The sequence below is a fragment of the Pelodiscus sinensis genome, chromosome 19 (genome assembly GCF_049634645.1).
Source record: "Pelodiscus sinensis isolate JC-2024 chromosome 19, ASM4963464v1, whole genome shotgun sequence".
Classification (NCBI taxonomy): domain Eukaryota; kingdom Metazoa; phylum Chordata; order Testudines; family Trionychidae; genus Pelodiscus; species Pelodiscus sinensis.
Genome location: NC_134729.1, coordinates 23550110 through 23570046, shown reverse-complemented (window position 1 = coordinate 23570046; position 19937 = coordinate 23550110). Strand labels below are relative to the sequence as shown.

The window sequence follows — 19937 nt, the reverse complement described above, 5'->3', positions numbered from 1 at the left end:
GTCAGAGGCTTCTCACTTTGATTCTCACTTGTGTGCAATCCCCTCTTGATTTTTTCTGTGGGTCAGCGGCCCCGACCCAAAAAAGGTTCCCCATCCCTACCCTCCACAGTGTGATATGAGGATGTTAAATGCATGGGACCAGCTTTCTTTCATGATTAGTACCGTTCCCACTTTTCTAGAGGGCAGGGGACCCATCGCCCTGGAGCGTCTCCCAGGCCAGAATGGTTCAGAAGGTTTGGGGCAAGCTCAGGATCAAATCTCTGTCCAACTGTCCCCTCTCAGAACTAAACCAGAGAGGCCTAAACTTTACCCAGCAGAAGAGCAAGGTTGGCCAGTAACCAGGAGTCCAGATAATACTTAGAATTCAGCCATCCTCTTCTTGAAGGTGGAGGCTAGGTGCCCCAGCCTGTAGTCAGTGCCCTGCTGCTTGGCTGAAGGAGGACACTAGGACTTGAACTCTCTCCAGGTCCTCTCCCGTATTAATGGTGAGGCATCCTGCATGGTGCACCTCAGAACTCTGTGGACTATGCATTAGCAACCTCTAAGCCTGTAGAGTTGCTGCTGCTGAACATCCTTGCCATAGGAGAGGTGAATTAGTAAGATTTAAGCATCTCCAAAATGGCACGGGGCATGGTATTTACTGAATGTTTCAGGAACACAACAAGTTGTGTTGCTCTAGGCATGACCCCAAACAGTAATCCGGTATGTGTTTCAGTGGCTGCACAGTACACTTTCAGTCCCAAGCATAGGTATAGCTGATTGTTCCTGCTATAGCTCTTACCCATACGGCACCTGTGCCTTTTCCATTATAGCCTAGCCTTTGCAGTCCAGTTCTTGCTGAGAATGTTCCAAATATTCTGCAGGGTTCTAGGAAAGACGCGACTTGGTATGGATTCACAGGTGACAGCAGGCATGGGTAAACAGGTAATAGAAGAATTCATTAAAGTCAATTAAAATGCGTGTCAGTAGGGTTTGAAGAAGCGTTTTTTGGAGCTGAGGTTGACCATCTAATGTAGTGGTTCCCAAACTTTTCGGCATCACGCCCCCTTTTTGATTTTTGAAAAACCCTCCCAAAATAGCAGCAAAACTTGTTGAGAAGAAAAAAGGAACTGACCGGGGGAGCAAAACTTGATTGGGGCGGAGGGAGAGGCTGGGTTGGCTTGCACCGCCCCGGAATTTCTTCATGCCCCCCAGGGGGCATCCCCCACCCCCAGTTTGGGAACCCATGATCTAATGTTTCAGTGAACTCAGCAAATAAAATTCAACACATGAATTAAAAATGTGTAATTCCAAAAACAATCTCACGCCCAGATCCTCAGTTATTTAGGCCCTGACTCTGATTGAAATCTGTGGGAGTTAAGCAACTAAATACTTCTGAAGATCGGAACCCCAGTGCCTTACCCTAGAGAGCCAGGCAGATTTGGGTCACTCAGGACTGTTAATCCAAAGCAGGCTGTTGCTCCAGATGTGCCTCAGCAGGCATGTGGAATGATGTCCTGTGGCGAAATCCGTGCACTTCCAATTCCTGATAGAGGCCAAAGAGAAGGAATTGCAGGACCATTCTAGAATGCAGAGACAGGCAGGGGAGTATCATTCCATTGCAAGATGCTCACCTGTTCTCAAACCCTGGGATGGGGGGTGAAGGTGGGAGAGGGCCTTAATACCAGTCCAGAATAGTGTTAATATGTTTTAGAATGCAGCAAAGGTTGGGGGATATAATGCCATTCTTGATCCCTGCCAACTCATTCTAGATCCCCTGTAAGTCCATTTTCCACAACATGTTCGGGAATTCGGAGGAGGGGGGACCATAAACCATTTCAAAGCACCCCCTCCCCCACCCAAAAGTGTCATCATAGCACTTTTAAAGAAAGTCACTCCAAGCAAAGGGGACACCCTGTACAAGTTGGGGTGTCCTTCGCTCTGAAATTCAAGAGTTTAAATATATGTATACGCAAAGCAAACAACTTTGCTGTGTTTCTGCAGAAGGATTTCTCACCAGGAAAAGCAACTGGAAACAAAAAAAATATGTGTATCTATAAAGGGCACTTTGCAGGAACACTGTGCTGTACTGATCTCGAAATCTCTGCCTGCCTGTGTCTCTTACACCTTTTGCATTGCTGTTCTCTTTGTTTTAGGGGAAAAAATTAGATTACACCTTGTCAAAATTTTTTTTTAAAAAGCCTGTGTCTAATATTACAGCAGCTACAATGAAGCTGCTTGGAAATCAATTGGGCTTTGATTATTTTGTATTCACTCATGTAAAAGCAAAAAAAAAATAAAAATAAAAGACCAGAGATGTTCAGCCAGCCTGTCGCTCAACTGATACGTTTAAATGACAAAATAATAATGATGGGGAAAGTACTGACTGCAAAATTTCCTCCAGACCAAATCCAGACCTTGGCCTGATTTTTATCTTTATAGGATTAATGAAATTAGGAAGGAGCTGGGCAGGAGGAGGAAAACCTTCTTGTCCTCTGGAAGGACGGAGGTGGGATATCTGAACAGTGTCTTGCCCCAGTGGAGTGAACTGCAATTGGAATGGGAAACAAGGGAATGGGAAGGAAGAGGGAGAGGCGGCTGTCTGGAGAACAGAGGGGGCAGAGAGAAGGCTACCTTTTGGGAGGGGAGGACAGGTGTAATCTAAACTTCACTAATAATGTAGAGGCTGCACATTATTTTGGCACCCTTTCCCCTACCCCTGTTCTCATTTTGGAGTAAGACAGAATGACTCCTGTCTCGCCAAAATGGCCGATAATGTCCGCCTTCTCACCTCATTCAGAGCAGCAGCTTGCTGAGTGTCAAAACGTTAACACCATTTGGTTTTGTTTCAACCAGTCACTTCACTTTTATTCCTTCAAGTCTTAATTTCTCTTTCTTTTATTTATTTATTTTCTTTCTTTTTTTTTACTTGGTTTAATGTGAATCGGGGTTTGAAGTGACGGGTTCTTGTCTAGCATCCCTTCCCTTTCCCCCATTCCAATATCTTTTTTTCCTGAGCTAATCCAGAAGGGGGTTAGAAAGTGGAGTCAGCACAAACTGATTGATCGGTCCTCAGATTTCTCTCACCAGCCGTGTCCTGGGAACACCTTGTAAGGACGGATTCTGGTGTTGCAAACCAAAACCTGGATCTTCCAGTGTCTCTTCCAAGCAGGTCTGTAAATCTGCCCCTTAGAACATCTGTGTCCCTCGTCACATGGATCTTCTGGCTTGCTTTCTAACCGGGGAGAAAAAAAAACTTGACAATGTTAATTAATATCATCTTGTTTGTCATGACTTATTGAAAATGCCACTCGCAGAACACAATCTATGTTAACTTATCTACATTTGGAGGAAGCAGCAGTAAAACCAATGAACTTTTCCTGGCCCATTGGAAGTTAATAACCACAACCCTTCTTTAATGTGTTCTGTTTTTAATGAATTTGATGTTAAATAGAGTTTAACTCAGGGCATAGCTATTTGCTTGTGTCAACAAGACACTTGACTACTTCCAGCCAACCTAACGTCATGGGTCTTCCTACGTGTCACCTTGTAAATAGTGAGCTTGTCTTGATGAGCAGTACCCCTATTTAAAAAGTGCTTCCAAGAGAGTTGTGTGTATGTGTGTCTGTGTAAAATTGTGGCGAAGAAGATATCCAATGCAGAAGTCCCAAAAGTACAAGGAGGGACTGGATCCTGAGTCTTCGATCAGGCCCATTTTTGGGGAACATGCTGAAAATCTGTAGAGGGTATTTCAGTTCTGTCTAGTGGTGAAAGCAGGGACTCCTCTGTTCTGTTTTGGGCCCTGACAATGACTCATTGACCATGGGCACATCACTTCTCTGTGCTTTAGTTTCCCCATCAGTGCAAGGGGGATAATAAATAATACAAATATCTGAAAAGCTCAATGAGATTCTTGAATGAGAAATACTATAGCAGGGCAAGGAGATTGTTGTATTTTGTGCTGAAAAATAACTGTCCCAGAATGTAAATACAAGTAGTCCTATGGCACCATAGAGTGTGTCTACACTTGCCCCCTAGTTCGAACTAGGGAGGCAAATGAAGCATGCCGAAGCTGCAAATCAAGAGCAGGATTTAAATATCCTGTGCTTGATTAGCATAATCGCGGCCGGTCACTTTTAAAATGCCGGTCGCCCGATTTAACATGCCGCGTATAGACACGGTAGTTGGATCGGAAACCTTTCCCTCAAATTAACTGTTACTCCTCGTGCAATGAGGAGTAATAGTTAATTCGAGGGAAGGGTTTTAAATTGGACTACCACGTCTATACGCGGCAAGTTAAATCAGGCGACCGGCATTTTAAAATGGTGACCAGCCGCGATTATGTTAATCAAGCACAGGATATTTAAATCCTGCGCTTGATTTGCAACTTCAGTATGCTTCATTTGCCTCCCTAGTTCGAACTAGGGGGCAAGTGTAGACATACCCTTAGAGACTAATGAATATATGGGATCATGAGCTTCTGTGTATAAAACCCACTTCATCAGATGAGTTGATGTGGCATTTACAAAATTTGGGGTATATATAACAGCAAAAGAAATTACCTGCCAATTGTAGGACCAGTGTTAATGAAGCTAATTAAGTCAGGGAGGGTGTGCCTCATTCACAGTGTTTTGTATGGAGATGTGAATATCAAATGTGGGGAAATTGCCTTTGTAGTGTGTTAACTAGTTAAAATCTTTATTCAGCCCTAAATTGATAGTGTTGAACTTGTAATTGAACTCCAGTTCAGCTGTCTCCGTCTATAATCAGGTGATAAAATTATTTTGCTGAAGGATGGCTACTTTTAAATATGTTATTGAATGTTAAAATAATTTTAAGGTTAAAATGTTCCCCTACAGGCTTATGTGTGTTACCATTCCTGATGTCTGATATTTGTCCATTTATCCTTGGGCGTAGAGCCTGTGTGGTTTGACCAGTATGCATGGCAGAGGGCCATTTCAGGCACTTGATGGCATATATCACATTAGTAAATGTGCAGGTGTATGATGTTGTGGCTTATGTGGTTAGGTCCTGTGAGGGTGTCACTTGTATAGCTATGTGGACAGAGTTGGCAACTGGGTTTTCTGCAGGGTAAATTCCTGGTTGAGTGTTTCTGTCGCGTGGTGTGTGACTGCTGGTATTTGCTTCAGATTGGGGAGCTGGCTGTAGATGAGGACTGGCGTGTCTCCCAAGGTCTGTGAGAGTGAGGGATCGTTTTCCAGAATAGATTGTATATTGTCAATGATGCGCTGGGTGATGACCCGTGATATTTTGTAATTTTCCTTGTTGGGCCTGGGTAGGTACTTGTGGGTACATGTCTGGCCCTGTCAATCTGTTTTCTCATTTCCCCAGGTAGGTATTCAAGTTTTAAGAATGCTTGATAGAGATCTTGTAGGTGTTTGTCTCTGTGGAATTGGAGCAGATCTGGTTGTATCTTAGAGCTTGGCTGTAGACCATGGATCGTGTGCTGTGTCCTGGATGGAAGCTAGAGGCATGCAGGGAAGAATAACAGTCAGTAGATTTCTGGTATAGGATTGTGTTGTGACCAGTCAGCTCTGGAGCCCTGAGCCTCTGACTGGGAGGGGCTGATTAATCACCTGTGAAGCTGTGCCGCCCCACAGCTTAAAGGGAACACTGGTTGTGACCATCATTTCTTTGTACTGTAGTGTCCAGGAAGCCGGCCCCTTGTGTGGACTGGTCCAGGCTGAGGTCGATAATGGGGTGGAAGTTGTTGAAATCCCTGTGGAATTCTTCAAAGATCTCCTCCCCTTGGGCCTATATGATGGAAATGTCATCAGTGTAGCGTAAGTAAAGGAGAGGTGCTAGGGGACCGGAACTGAATGAGAATCCTGAAGGCGGCTCAGCTCAGGGGAAGAAGGGAGGTAGGAGTTACAGGAAGTTTGTTGCAACCCTGAATGAATTGTTTCTAGAAGCAGAACTCCCAACTACCCTTCCACACTTCCTGGGGTTTACTCCCAGTCCTTTGAGTGGTCTCCGATAACCTTGTGAGGAGCTCCCCGGGTTGCATTTGATTTTGCTTTTCTGGCTGCTGCTTATGAAACTTAATCTGGGCATGAGCAGCCAGCACTCTCTGCTCAGTCTCTCCCGGCTGCTTGAACCTCCTCGCCCCAAGGTTCTGACCTAAACACTGACCCGGAACATCTCAGCTCGCGAAAGCTCATGTCACCAGTCAAATAGGAGTGATACAGCTATTAAAATAAATAGCAGTCAGGGCTTCCAGTCTGGCTCACTTGCAACCCAGGCCCTTATCAGCTCTCCAGCGGAGGGTCTTTTGGATGTTTCCTGTTAGAGTGAGTGCGATTGTCACTGCCCTGAGCCGCGCCTGGCCTGTATTCATGCCTTCTCTGCATGTCTCCTGTGCTAATGCAGGAGCAGCAGTCATTTCCCTAGCTTGTGTGCATGCGTGCGTGTGTAGGAAACTTCTTTAAACCAGGATACTGCCCACAGAGATGCTGCACCTTACCAGCCCTTTGGGTCCTTGCATGCTATGTGGTGAACCATGTTCCAAGTATCCCCTTCCCAGGATTTCAGGAGCTCAGTCTGGCATCAGGACCTGCCGTTTGCTTCCCGCTCACTATGTATGCTAACTGACATTGAAGCAGGTAACAGGCAATGCTGCACCGAGGGCACCCCAGGGTTAGTTTGGGGTGTTGCAACGCGGTGCATTGGCCGAGCAGCCCTCAGCTTGTGTTTTGCGAGTGGGCCTTATTCCCCATCCTCCATCCCCAGCAGACACAGGCAGGCAATGCTGGTTTGTTCCCTTCAGACTCCGATTCGCAGCACTTCGCCCCCCATTGAACGATGCTTTACGGTTAAGAAATTCTGATTTGTTCTTTTTCTTTTTCTTTTTTAATTAACCTCAGTTTGAATTTGACTGTCTTGTTCTGTTTCCATGACAACTCGGTGTTTGCATCCCACTTGCCCTTGTTTGTTGCTGTCAATGCTGTTTGCTGACTGGCTCTTGTCCGTCAGTGTGTCTCCCCATTTCTCCTCAAACTTCCCCACCCCCACCTCCCCCAGGAAGTTACATATCAGCCCCTCGTTGGAAGGCTCATTCCCACCCCCTCTGATCTGTCTGCATGTGACCCCACTTGTTTCTTTTCAAGTATTCTCCATCTTGTCTCAGATGTGACTGGCGCAGTCTTCGTGTGGCTCCATTTTCTGAAATGCCACCACCTCTGAAGAAGCAGGACTTCCTGCGCTTGCCAAGGCCGAGCGACCCAGTCAGACTGGATCCCCGTGGAGAAGGCAGTGGAAGGAAGAATGGGAGCAGCAGCTGGGACACCTCCCGCTCTTCTTACTAGGGCTAAGAACTTGCCTGCGTGGGGAGCCTCCTGCCTCTTTGCTGCAGCCCATGCCAGTGGCCAAGTGTGCTTTACCACTGTCCCTCTGTCACTGCTGGTGTATAGGTGCTTCTCCTCAGCCGGGTCCCAGGTGTAGAGACGCCTTCCCGCTGTCCTGAACCCAGTAGGTCCTGTCAAACCCCTCGCTGCCCCGTACCTCTCCCTAGCTCATGTCAAGGTGGGGACGCATTCATGCTCCTCTACTATGGGACCTCCCTAGTGCTGAGTCTCCATGCTCTTCATTGCCTGAAATCCCTGACTCTCCTTCTGTCCGCCCCCCCCGCCCCAGTCCCTGTCCCAGGAGAGCTGCTGCCGTCTCTGGATGACCACACAGAAGTAGCTCTGCCCTCTCTGGTAGCAAAGTGGGGAGATCGCCCCTGGAGATGGGGAGGTGGGGAAGGAGGCAGGGCTAATTTTTCCATCGATCCTCCATTGCAGGGAAGCAGCTTTCAGCCTGTTGGTAACAGGGATCTGGGAGAGGGACACACTCCTTAGTTGACTTATAGGCCAAGAGTAGCCAGTGGTGTTATACTAATGCTCTGTGGTTTTTCCTGCTCTGAATGATCTGGGATGCAGCACCTCATGATCATCTACTGAATGGTTCACAGTCTTCTCCCTTCTCCAAGCAAATGAGCAAATCAGGAGCAGGGCAGGCGTCTGGGCTGGGTGGGGAAAGCTATGTCAGATATGGAGAGAAAAAGCTAAGCAGCTAGCATGGGGCTCTAACCATGCATCCCTCGCCCCTGTGCAGGAAAGTGTGAATTTCCAGCCCCTCCGTCGGTTGTGCATTAAAAAGAGAGCTGTGGGAGTGATGGATGTTTTGGTTCATTGGCAATTCCTGAAAATCAGAGAAGGGGAGAATTATTTTGAGTGGAACAAACCATTTTGTTGGTCCAGAGATTAAATGTTTTGTTTCAATGACGAGCATTTAAAATATTTTTTCAAATAAAATGTTAGGAAATGTCAGAACCAAATGTCCATTTTGAATCAAAAAATTCAAGCATCTGGTCTTCTTTAGTGATGGATTTTTGCAAAGGGAGGAGAATTTCAGTGGTAACATTTCACCCAGTGCTAATTAAAACTCCATCCTTCCCCATGGCAGGCCTTGTCTCTCCAACTCACGGTGACCGTGAGCATCCTTCCTCGCTGAGTGCATGCAGGTATTACATAGACACAGACTTCCCCTCTAGCTGGAGGAGGGGGATGCTTAGCCTCCCCTCTCCCTCCCCAACCTCTATCCTGCCTCCTCTCCCCAGGGCACCCCATACCCACTTCTCCCCTGCTCCTTCCCCTCCCTCCCAGAGCACCCTGAAAACAGTGAAACAGCTGTTTGCAGCAGGTGGGAGTTTCTGGGAAAGAGAGGGAGGAGTTGGCCAGTGTGGGTGCTGGGTAGCGGGGGAGTTTGACTGCCAGTGGGTGCTGAACACCCAGAGCACCCATGGAGTCAGCACCTGTGGGGTATTATATAGGTATCTCTGAAGCCTGCAGGATGCATTCTCACACAGATCTTTCCCCTGTTGCTACAATTATACGTGCAGCCTTTGTCCTCCCTCCTGGCACGGGAAGCTGCCCCATTCAGCTCTTTCCCCACAGAGAGTATATCTGTCTGGGTTACCCGCTGTCTGCCCGTGATCCTGCTCTTCCACCTGGACTCTATGGGGTATTAACCTCCCCCCCCCCCAATTATACACAGACTCAGTGGAATGTATGAGGGGGGATTAATCCAGAGACGGATGAGGGCTCATGGAAATGAGGAGAATCATGTGGATTGGTAACAACTGGTGAAGATCTCACATGCCTAGGACCAGCCCTTGGGCAGGGAGGGATTTTGTGCCCTTGTACCTTGGGCAGCCAGGTACAGTTAGTCTCTGGGTTGGATTTTTATGACCAAACTTTTCTCTCGTCCCTTCTACTTTTGATATGTGAGGAAACCGTCCAACGGTCCATCCCAGTCATTTCAGAAAATGGAGTCACGGAACCTGCGCCCTCTTCTCTGCGTCCATGTTCTTCCTGTGTAGGGTCTGGAAACTGCATCCACTTCTCTGCTAAGGAGATGCACAGAACATGTCACTGTTTTCTCAACGTTGAAGTTTCATTACCTTGTTTTTCTTATTATTATTAATTCTTATTCTATTTATTATTCCGCCAGGGCTGAGATGTGACAATGTGAGCCACCACATTGGGTCACATCAGCTAGAAAAAGTATGCAGCATTAAAGTCGGTTTCCCCCTCCCCTTCCCCGTCTCTCTCTCTCTCCACTCTCCTCTTCCTCCTCCTCTCTCTGTCTCTGTCTCTCTCTTTTTCTCGCTCTCGCTCTCTCTTTTCAGTATGTGGGCATTTGCTAGTGGCCCATCAGTTATACTTCTCTGCATTTTCTTCTCTTTCTTTGTCTGTCTCTTTCTCTCTCTCTTTTTTTAACCTATTTTGCATGATGTTTGTGACTCTGAGAGCTGCATCTATCGATGGAACCGTGTCAGATCTTAAAGAGGCTTCGTTAGGGTTTCTATACCCGAAAACCACAAAAATTTCATTAGGGTTTCTCATCTTTCCCACTCTCTCACGTTCCAGGTGGGGGTGGGAGGGCTCCTTCCTCCTGGACGGTTCTCTCTCACGCACAGACACACCCTAAATTCTAGCCTGCTCTGGGGCCTCCCCCCTCTGTTTTTACCTCTCAGGTGACTTCTCTGGAATTGGGGCAGGAGACCTCTTTCGCCTATTTGGTTTCTCCTTGGATTCTCCCCCCACCCAACAGGCCTTTCCAACAAGAGCAAAGCCCTGAGAGGAAGCCTTCCTCATCCCTTCCTCACTCCCTCCCCCTCTTCCTCCGTTCCCCTCAACACTGACCAGAAATGAGAGCTCGCTGGTGTGAGATTGGTCCTTTCCACCTGGCATGTATCCACTACTCTGGAGAGGACCAGTTTAAAACATGCCGGTAGGCTTGTTCCAGATTTCCATGAGAGAAGGAGGTGGAGAGGCGAATGAGATCCCACTGACAAAGGGCAGGAAGCAGAGGCTGTGAGGGTGTGGGGTGGGGAGCCAGGGCCCCAGCAGCTGTGGAGAAGATTGTTGAATGCCTGCAATGCCGGCACTTGTCAAGTAAAGATGAGAAATTGCTAATAAATTTTTGTGTATTTATCTGTGCTGTGATGGGTCTAATCTTGATCAATGGAACCCTGTTGCTATGAAATATCGCTTTTTGTCTATATTCTATATCTTGTTTGTGAAGTAACATTTATTTGAAGTTTAATTTTTTTGGTTTTGGTTTTTTGAATTTTTTTATTTTTTTTAATAAAGGGAAAAAAAGATGAGCCCCGTTTATATTTAAATGATCTTCTGCTCTTTTTTCTTTTTCTCCCCTTTTCTTTCTTTCTTTTTTCTTTCTTTCTTTTGTTTTCCTTTTCTTTTCTTTTCTTTTCTTTTCTTTTCTTTTTTTTCCTTTTCTTTTTTTTGTTACCTCTGTGCGTCTCGTCCACAGTTCGTCGGGTGGCACCTCGCTTCTCCATCCTTCCAGTCAGCCATGAGATCATGCCCGGAGGTAACGTCAACATTACCTGCGTGGCAGTGGGTTCGCCCATGCCGTATGTCAAGTGGATGCAGGGGGCAGAAGACCTGACGCCCGAGGATGACATGCCAGTGGGCCGTAACGTCCTGGAGCTCACCGACGTCAAGGATTCAGCCAACTACACCTGCGTGGCCATGTCTAGCCTGGGGGTCATAGAGGCCGTGGCACAGATCATAGTGAAATGTAAGATAATGAGCATGTGGGGGGGGCGTGACCATGCATGTGAGTGTGCATATGTGTGCAAGAGTGAGTGAGCATGCGGGTGCATGGTCATGCCTATGAGCATGCACATGTGTGTAAGTGCGAGCAATCCTGCAGGTGAGCATGCACGAGTGAATGTGTGGTTGCATGACCATGCAGGTGAGCACGTGGGTTTGTGGTTGTGCTGTGCTCATGTGGCTATGGGTGGAAGTGTGCAAATGCATGTGAGCATGTAGTTGTGCGACCACCCGAGAGTATGAGGTCGTGCTCATGCACATGGGCACATGGTTCGGTGTGAGAGAGATCAGGGAAGAGCACGATTGTATGAGCATATGGGGCCATGACTACACGCGATCATATGGGCATAAGTGCATATGATTATGGACAGATATACACGTGGGTGCATGAGCTTGCAGGGGCCTTGATGTGCATGTATGTGTGCACAGATGTTTGTGAGTGTGCACATGAGGATGGCATGCTAGTGCACGAGTCCTCAGTGCACCTGTAGTACAAGGAAATCCCCAGCTGATTGGAAGCCGCTAGTCTCACCCACTTTCGATCACTGGCTTGGGGCCTTTCTTGGCTGTAGCAGTTGTTGTTATCAGGGAAACCAAGATTCAAAACCTGCACGTTGGTTTCCATCCTGGGTCACGAGGCTGTCGGACTGGTGTGTGGAGAGTCTTGGGCAGCCAGGGTCTGGGACTTGCATCCCCCTCTTGTTCCAGTGTTGGAACAAGACCTCGAATACCTGCCCATCCCTGGCATGCACTTCCTTGCACCATAGCCTCATCTTGACCTTCTCTGTTGCCTCAGCACATGGGACCTCCCAGCTTGAAACTTGTGATTCCCAAGAGGAGCACAGATGTATGGCTTGAAGACTTCCCTCTTCAGCTGGGGGAGCGTGAGCAGCAGACTCCTTTGGTTAGGAGACGTGCCGAGTTGATGTCTGCTTTGAGCACAAACCCCGTCCCTAAGAGAATTTGGGAGGGAGAAAGGCATGCTTGATGGATGGAAACTAGATTCCACTTGGCCAGAGCATGTGGGAAAGGTGCTGTCACAATAGCAAGGAACAGGAACCCCTGGGAATCCTTGCAGGAAATTCTACCGGAGCTGTTTGCATGGGGGGCAGATTGAGTCTCTGTCAGAAAGCAGCTTGGGGCTGAATTAAAACTTTTCTTTTCTCTTCTCTCGTATTCTTTTCCTGTCTCCTAATATTAACCCTAAAAGCTGATAGCTGGGATGCATTGTTTCTGCCTCCAAATATTCCACCTCCCCAGATATGGAGCCTATTGTCCCGCTGGCACCTTCTGCCTTTTGTCTTTGTCTTTCTATTCCTGTATGGAAGTCGCTGCAGTATGTTCCGGCATGAAAGTTGAATCGGGAGACAGAACTAGAAAGGGTCTGGGTCTACTCTAAAGCATGTGCTTGGAGTACATGCTTCAGGGGGTGGTCTAGACCGTGTATTTGGCTAGGCCCCAGATACAGAGCTTGCATCACACTCCAAAAGTGCAGGGAGAGTAGGTAAGTGTGGGGCTCCAGTGCGTGAGAGGCAAGGGGGCGGAGGACAGAGCGGGGATGCACAGGCCACAGGTGGAACTCCAAAGGGCTGCAGGTTGCCCATCACTTTCAACCTTGCAGCCCACTGAGACGAAGGAGGGCCACTCATGCGGCCACTCACTAGTCTTGGTTGTCCATCACTGGTCTGGAGAGCACATTTTGAGGGTTTGGAGATGGGGAACTCAAGCAAACTTGTTCATTTGCAGCTTTATAGACTGCGAGAGAACTGCCTAATTCTAGAGAGAGCTGTCCAGTGACTGCGTACTGTAGGCACAGAGAGAGCCAGAGATGTCCAGGTCTAGGGACAGCTAGTGATGTTAAAGAGAGATATTTCTGTGATCTAGAGGAACAGTGTGAACCCCGTTTTCCCAAGCACATTGGGAGCTGGTAGATGTTCAGTTGAAGTCTTCTATGTTAGTGATCCAGATGTTACGTTGAATGGTTCCTTTTGATGGAGCAGTTTAAGAAGGGTAATAAAGAGCATGACTAGGTTCATAATATTTCAGCAGCATTTTACTGAACAGCCTTGCTCTACCAGGATCTGTACCATGCTGCCAGCTCTTGGAGCCCTAACTTGCCAATTAGACACCGTTGTAACATATGGTTCTAAAGTGTTTGTTCTTCCCCACCCTCAGCACTGCCCAAGGCACCTGGAACGCCTGTGGTAACAGAAACCACGGCAACCAGCATCACCATCACCTGGGACTCAGGGAACCCCGACCCTGTGTCTTACTACGTCATCGAGTACAAGTCCAAGAGTCAGGATGGCCCTTACCAAATCAAAGAGGACATCACCACCACACGCTACAGCATCGGAGGACTCAGCCCCAACTCAGAGTATGAGATCTGGGTGTCTGCCGTCAACACCATTGGGCAAGGGCCTCCCAGCGAGTCCGTGGTGACCCGCACGGGGGAGCAGGCGCCTGCTAGCGCACCCCGCAGCGTCCAAGGACGGATGCTGAGCAGCACCACCATGATCATCCAGTGGGAGGAGCCGGTGGAGCCCAACGGGCAAATCCGTGGCTACAGGGTGTATTACACCATGGAGCCGGACCAGCCGGTGAGCAACTGGCAGAAGCACAATGTGGATGACAGCCTCCTGACCACAGTGGGCAGCCTCCTGGAGGACGAAACATACACTGTCCGGGTCCTGGCCTTCACTTCGGTGGGAGATGGGCCTCTCTCTGACCCCATTCAGGTCAAAACACAGCAAGGAGGTAAGTTCTGGGCCCCTGTAGACACAGACAGACTGAGCGGCTGTAGCTGGCTCACAGTACAGTGATAACACCAGGCCCAGGGCTCTCTCCAGAGCTCCTCCTCTTTACTGATCATCTTCAGCTTAAACAGAAATAGACATCTGGGGAGGAAGTGCTGTCCAGCGAGTGGAGCAGAGAACCCAAGAGTCAGAATTCCCGGGTTTTGTTCCTAGCCCTTGTCAGGTACAGTGTGATCTAGTGGTTACAGGAGGCAGCTATGAGATAGAAGTCCTCTGTTGTGTCCTTGCCTCCCTCTATGTAACATTAAGCCCATCACAGTAAAACAGTGCCTCGGTTTCCCCACCTCTAATGTAGGCTAACTAATACTCACCTCCCAGGGTGTGGTGTCCCTAAAGCGTGCTGAGAGCCCCTGGTTAGAGGGACTACAGGAGGGCTGAGCCGTATTTTGTCTGTGTCTACTACTACCTGTTATAGCAGGCCCGTGACAGAAGGTGTTAGAAACCAAGTGAGATGCTGGCTGTACTCCTTTGCATGTCATTTCCCAGAATGCTCTGTGAACAAACAGAGGGCATGACGTCACTTTGGGCTGAGTTCCTCAAAGTGCCATTCTCTGTCAGATACTCAAACCCTCCCTCCCCTGCTAATCGGGAACCTCATTCCCGCTGCACTCCTGCAAGCCAGCAGGGAAATCCGCTCTCCCTACGCTAGAGTTACCAGAACTGTCCAAGCCATGGAGAGGCCGAGAAAATCACTCGAGGGATTAGGGGGCTGCCTCCCACACTGCCTGGCATGATGGACACTGATCTTGAGTCCAGCAGCTGTAGATGGTTTCCTGCCCTGGCCCTGCAGAGTGACTGACACTGGGATCCTGTAAGGACTGACACAGGCCTTCCTGCAGGAGTGATGGGAAAGTAGGACCATATATCCTAGGGGGCAGAGTCTTCTAAATAGCCCAGTAACCTGGACCCTGTCTCTCTCTCCCCCGCTCTGTCCAACCCCGCCTTGTGGATTTCTCCTTGGCCTATGGCAGTTCCTGGGCAGCCGATGAACTTCCAAGCAGAAGCCAAGACGGAGACCAGCATCCGACTGTCATGGAGCCCTCCCCGGCAGGAGATCATAGTGAAGTACGAACTCGACTACAGGGAAGGAGATCATGGCAAGATGGTGAGTGCTGGGGGGGGGGGCAGCAGTGGGGACTGATGGTTGTGCCTCTTTCCCCTGCAGAATGGCAGGACCCCCCCTTAGCTGGAGTGGCTGAGAGGTGTGGAGAATAGGACGGGCTTTTGGTGGCAGTGATTGTCTCTGCTCTGTGTTTTTATTTTTTGCTTCCTCCCCCCATCCCCTTCCAGGTGTTGAAGACCTTTGATCCGACGACCTCGTTCACAGTGGACGGTCTGAAGCCCAACACTGAGTATGTCTTCCGGCTGGCTGCCCGCTCGGCTCTGGGCCTGGGGGCCTACACCCCGGCGGTCAGGGAGCAGACCCTGCAGTCTAGTAGGTGTCTCTCCTTTCCCAGCCTTGTCTGAGGGGAAGACGGTCAGGGAGCCACAGATGGCAGGCACTGGGGTATGGAACCGTGGGGAGTTCACAGCACCATCCTCACGGGAGAGGATTGCGTGGCTGGGCTACTTTGTGGGGAGGGGGGTTTCTTGGTACTTATGGACCCCACCACCACCTCCCTCACTGACCTAGACAGCTAAGGGGTGGGCGGGCCTGGGGCCAGGGCACAAGTTAGCTCTCCCCATCCAAGAGGGGCGAGCTCCATCGGGCCTCGGTGCTGAGCATGTTCAGTGAGGACAGCTTTCTCCCTCCCCCTGTGAGGCTAAGGTCTGTTCAGGAGCAGAAACTGAGCAGAGGAGAGGGACACACTGAGGGGTTTGAGAGAGATCTCTGGAAGAGGTTCGTTAGCCGGGGGGTAGATGGTGATTAATAAAACTAACATTGTCATCCGTCTGAGGGAAAGCAGCCTCACCTCATTGTTCGTAAGCGATTTCATAGCCTGGGGAGACAGGCTGCTGGGGGTTGGGCAGAGCTGAAGAGAGGGAGAATGTGGGGGAAGCGGGGGGTGTTAACGACACCAGGATGGAGTATATATAACCCAAATGTGCTGGTTTTAGTTTAATGGATTGTCTCCCTTCGCTGTTGCCCTGGGGACGACTAGCCCTGGACGGCAATATTTCAACCTGGGCTTTTCACAGATCTTTGCTTTTAAATGAGGTGTTTTTTCACTGCATGAGTGGCTGTGGCAGCTGTTCTTTGTGTTTTCTGTCTCCTCTCATCTCTACTAAATCCCTCGGCCGCCGTTCGGAGTAGCCGTGAGCAGAACTAGCTCAGAAATGGCTCCGGTTAGTGTGTGAGCGAGCAAGCCAGCTCCCATCGCTCACAACCCTTAACAAGTGGGAGCGGCGCGGCCAGCCTCGTCTTCCCATTTTAATTGTCAGCTCCCCTTCCCTCTCTCACCCAGGAGCTAGAAGAAAGGGGAGTCTCTGTTTCTACTTCAGACCGAATTTCTTACTGGGGCTTTCTCAAGCCTCCAGTGCATTCAGAGATTTGCTTGTTTGTCTGTTTGCTTCCTTCCTTCAAATGTGTTTTCTTTAAATCGCTATCTCTATAAATTGTTTCCTGGCTTTGCTGGTTCCAGTGCTGACCCAGTTCAGTACCCATAGAAGGAACCAGATGTACTTAATCAGCACCAAGAAATGAAAGGCTGAGTCGAAAGGATCGAGAATAGGCGTCAAACTTTCCCACACTCTGCTTCTGTTTTACCAGAGCTTTTCGTTCATGGGGCTGGGTGGGGGGAGGATTTGGAAACTGGGCTTTTCTGTGGATACAAGCAGTCCAGACGGGTTGGGCATCACAGGGAAGGGGTGAGGGAATGGCTGTAGGGCCTAGCGATGTGGGAGGTTTCCCAAAAAAAGAGAGGAGATCCGTGGGGAGGGGAGCAGGGACTTCTCTGGGGATCTTTCTATCCTGGCAGTTGCCCAGGAGAAGGCGAGGTTTGTTCCATTGCTCTGTAGAGGGATAGCCATCAGCTTCATGAATTTCATGCTCTTAAGAACCTCAGCTGGGGAGCTTTCAGCATTTTGTACAGCGGTGAAACGTTTTTCCCTGGCCAGCTGCTGGATGAGCAAGTCAATTCTCCCCGGTCTGGGTGGCATCCTTCGGCTCACAGACCTTCTGGCTCGGGCAGGCTTTTGTGTCTTACCTCTGCAGCTCCTTTTCCGCTCAGCTCCTTCCTGGCCTGCTCCATGGCTCTCTTTTTCTCTCCATCCATCCATCTGCCTGCCTGCCTCCCTTCCTGTCTCTCTCACGCTCTCTCTCTCTCTCTCTCTGCATGCCCTCACCCTGGTGAAGCCAGCTCCCAGCGCCCCCCCTCCCCCTCCCTCCTTGCTGCCTGGGCAGTTTCTCATCTTGTCTCTGCCACATCAAAGCTTTCCCCCACCCCAGCCACCTGCTGTGGTGTTCTGTGTGGCTTTTTTCCCACTGGTCTCAGCTGTCACAAACATGCATGCATGGCCCGCCGCCCCTCCCTGCATGCATCCCCTGCACAGCCCCCTCTACATCTCCTGTCAGGGTGGCTCTCCCGAGCATCATAACCAAAGTAAAATCCATTAAACTAAAGGTAAAGTATCTTTTTCTTCTTGAAGTAGCTGGGTTTTAACTCTTCAAGTACCAGAGACAGAGATTGGAAAATAACAAATCAAACGCTTGGAGGCCTAAGACAATGTCACCCTTTCTAAGCTAGCTGTGAAGCCCTTAGAGTTTCTTAATACCTCCTTATTCAAAAATTTCTCCTGGTGTAGAAAGCAGGTGTCACCTGACAAGAGCGGCAGGGGTGAGGGGACGTGGGGGATGGGTAATAAAGGAAACGGAGAGGTTTTAACCTCTCTGCTCCTTCCTAAGGGCGATGTTTCCCCAGTCAGTTGCTCTGATTCTTCACCCCAAAGAGACTCTGAGTGAAACTAAAATGATCTAAAGTCTACGGTACCTAAAGGGTTAAACACGTTGTGTCCTAGGAGGTCAGTAAGGGTCATTCTTGTGGCTTGGACAGTCAACTTAAAGCCTGTAAAAGATGCAGCTGAGGTGAGTACTGGCTGGTCTCAAGCTGATTCACAAATACAGTCCACCCTGTCTCTGTGCAGCTCCCACGCACCCTGGGACGCCTGCAGCCCCAGGGGAGGAACGGGTGGGGGAGCAGTTCTCAAAAGGCTTTTGCTTGCTGAGAGCGAGATCCGTGGGCACACCGAGTTCCATGCTTCGCAGCGGGCTCCCTGCTGCGTGGCAGTCCCCTGTGTAGTCAAGACATTTGGTAGAGAGGTGGATCCCAGCCCACGGAGTGGGCTCTGGGCGCTGCTTTGTCCGCTGCACACAGCTCTCTGGGCCAAGTGGAACACACGTCGTGTGCGCTGCACGTGCACAGACCTCCCCCCATTCCCATGCAGGTTGGGCTGGATTGTGAAGGAAACTCACTGTGCCATGAACTCCCAAGGGCGTACCTCCAGCATGGCCAGCACGTGGTGGGTGTTTTCATCTGGGTGCTGCGGTCAGTTGAGAGCGGTGTGGGGCACAGGTGGGCCCCACCCCTGCCTCCCCTTTAACCTGAGAGAGTGCTACAAATGATCCTGGCAGGAGGTCTTGCTCTGGGGACATGCGACAGGTCCTCATGCTGGAGCTTAGAGGGTGAGTGAGACAGTGCCAAGCACCGCCGCCGCTGATGGAAACAGTGCAGGGCCCAGCTCCGTGCCCTGCCTATGGGGGCTTTCGTTAGGAATGTCAGGAGCCTTAGGCTCAGGACAGAAAGGGTAGGTCCGGTCAGACCCTCTCTGCAGTGGGTTTCGCAGCCCTTGTGGCTTCAACTGGGTTTGCAGGAGTGGAGGCAGTTTTTGACCCCACCTTGGGGCTGCCCTGTTGGGTGCAAAGCACAAGTAGCTGGAGTCACCTGAGGCTGTTTAGTCTTCCAGTTCTGTATGACAGAGAGACTTTGATGCCTCTAAGACACAGACCGGGGCAGCACAGCAGCTTGCTGTCCTTTGTCATCTTGAGTGGTCAGGCCAGGGAGAGAAGAGTCAGTTACGGGGAATCTGGCCGCACGATCACCAGTCTGTGTGCTGGTGACTGTCAGAAACAAGAGAGATCACAGGCTGATAGTCTGTCACTGCTGCCACAGCAAGGTCGCCGGGGAAGGGGGAGACTAGCCAGTGTAGAAGAGCTAGTAGTTGTTAGGAAAGGCAAATCTAAAAGCGAATAGTTTTCAGAAACCCACCAGGAGCTTGGTCTGGCCTTGTAGCTGAGTTTTTCTTGTGCTCTCGTAAGAAAGTCTTATAAGTTAGCAGTTGAAGCTTGGAAGGTAGGTAAACAGACTGGGAGCGCTCTGGAAGGATTTATTTTATAAGTCAATATTATTTTATTATTATGATTTCCTTTTCAAGAGATCTTTCGTTTTAAAATTAATGGATTGATTTATTTTTGGTTTCAAGTTTATTTCTTTGGTTGTTTGTTTGACATGTTTTCTATTATTTGGCGTGGCTAGCCAGGTACTGGAGATCATCACCGTTAGGACTAGAACTTTGCCTGGTCACTGCCTAGAAATCTCCTTTTATCGATGCAAAGGAGTGAACTGGGGAAAACATTAATTGTTTTGTTAAAGGAGCTCTATGAAGGCAGTTTAGGCCCAAACTTAAGGTATTCGGTGCAGGAAAGAGAAAAGATCTGACAAAACCTAATCTTATTAGAAGAGTTTATATTAAATTAACAAATATGTGAAAATCAGCATTTTTTAAACTCCCATATACTGTAAAGTTTGCAATGCAAACACAACAGTACCTGAAACCTAGAAAGGAAACGGAACTGTATGCACAGAAGTGAAACTGATGAGTCTCTTTTCACTATCCAAGCAAAGTGAAGGGAAGGCACTACACAAATGATAGCCCCCCCCCCCTTCACATGGAAACCAGGGTATATGTATTCATCCTAACTGGCCTCTGGAGTTTTGCAAGCACACTTCAATCAGGGGCTGAAAATCTATGTAGTGAGGTGTGGTTTATTAGCTTAGAGCAC

At 49.2% G+C, this 19937-nt stretch overlaps 1 protein-coding gene across 17 annotated transcripts in view; it reads left to right on the top strand.

Moving 5' to 3' along the window:
- The window catches only part of PTPRS (protein tyrosine phosphatase receptor type S), a 279600-nt gene that overhangs the window by 202290 nt on the left and 57373 nt on the right, over positions 1-19937 (top strand). For all 17 annotated transcript variants that reach the window (XM_075903072.1, XM_075903067.1, XM_075903074.1 and 14 more), the window contains 4 exons: positions 10819-11088; positions 13299-13880; positions 14911-15044; positions 15230-15374. In XM_075903072.1, coding sequence (XP_075759187.1) covers positions 10819-11088; positions 13299-13880; positions 14911-15044; positions 15230-15374 — 1131 coding nt within the window. The remainder of the gene's footprint in view (positions 1-10818; positions 11089-13298; positions 13881-14910; positions 15045-15229; positions 15375-19937) is intronic.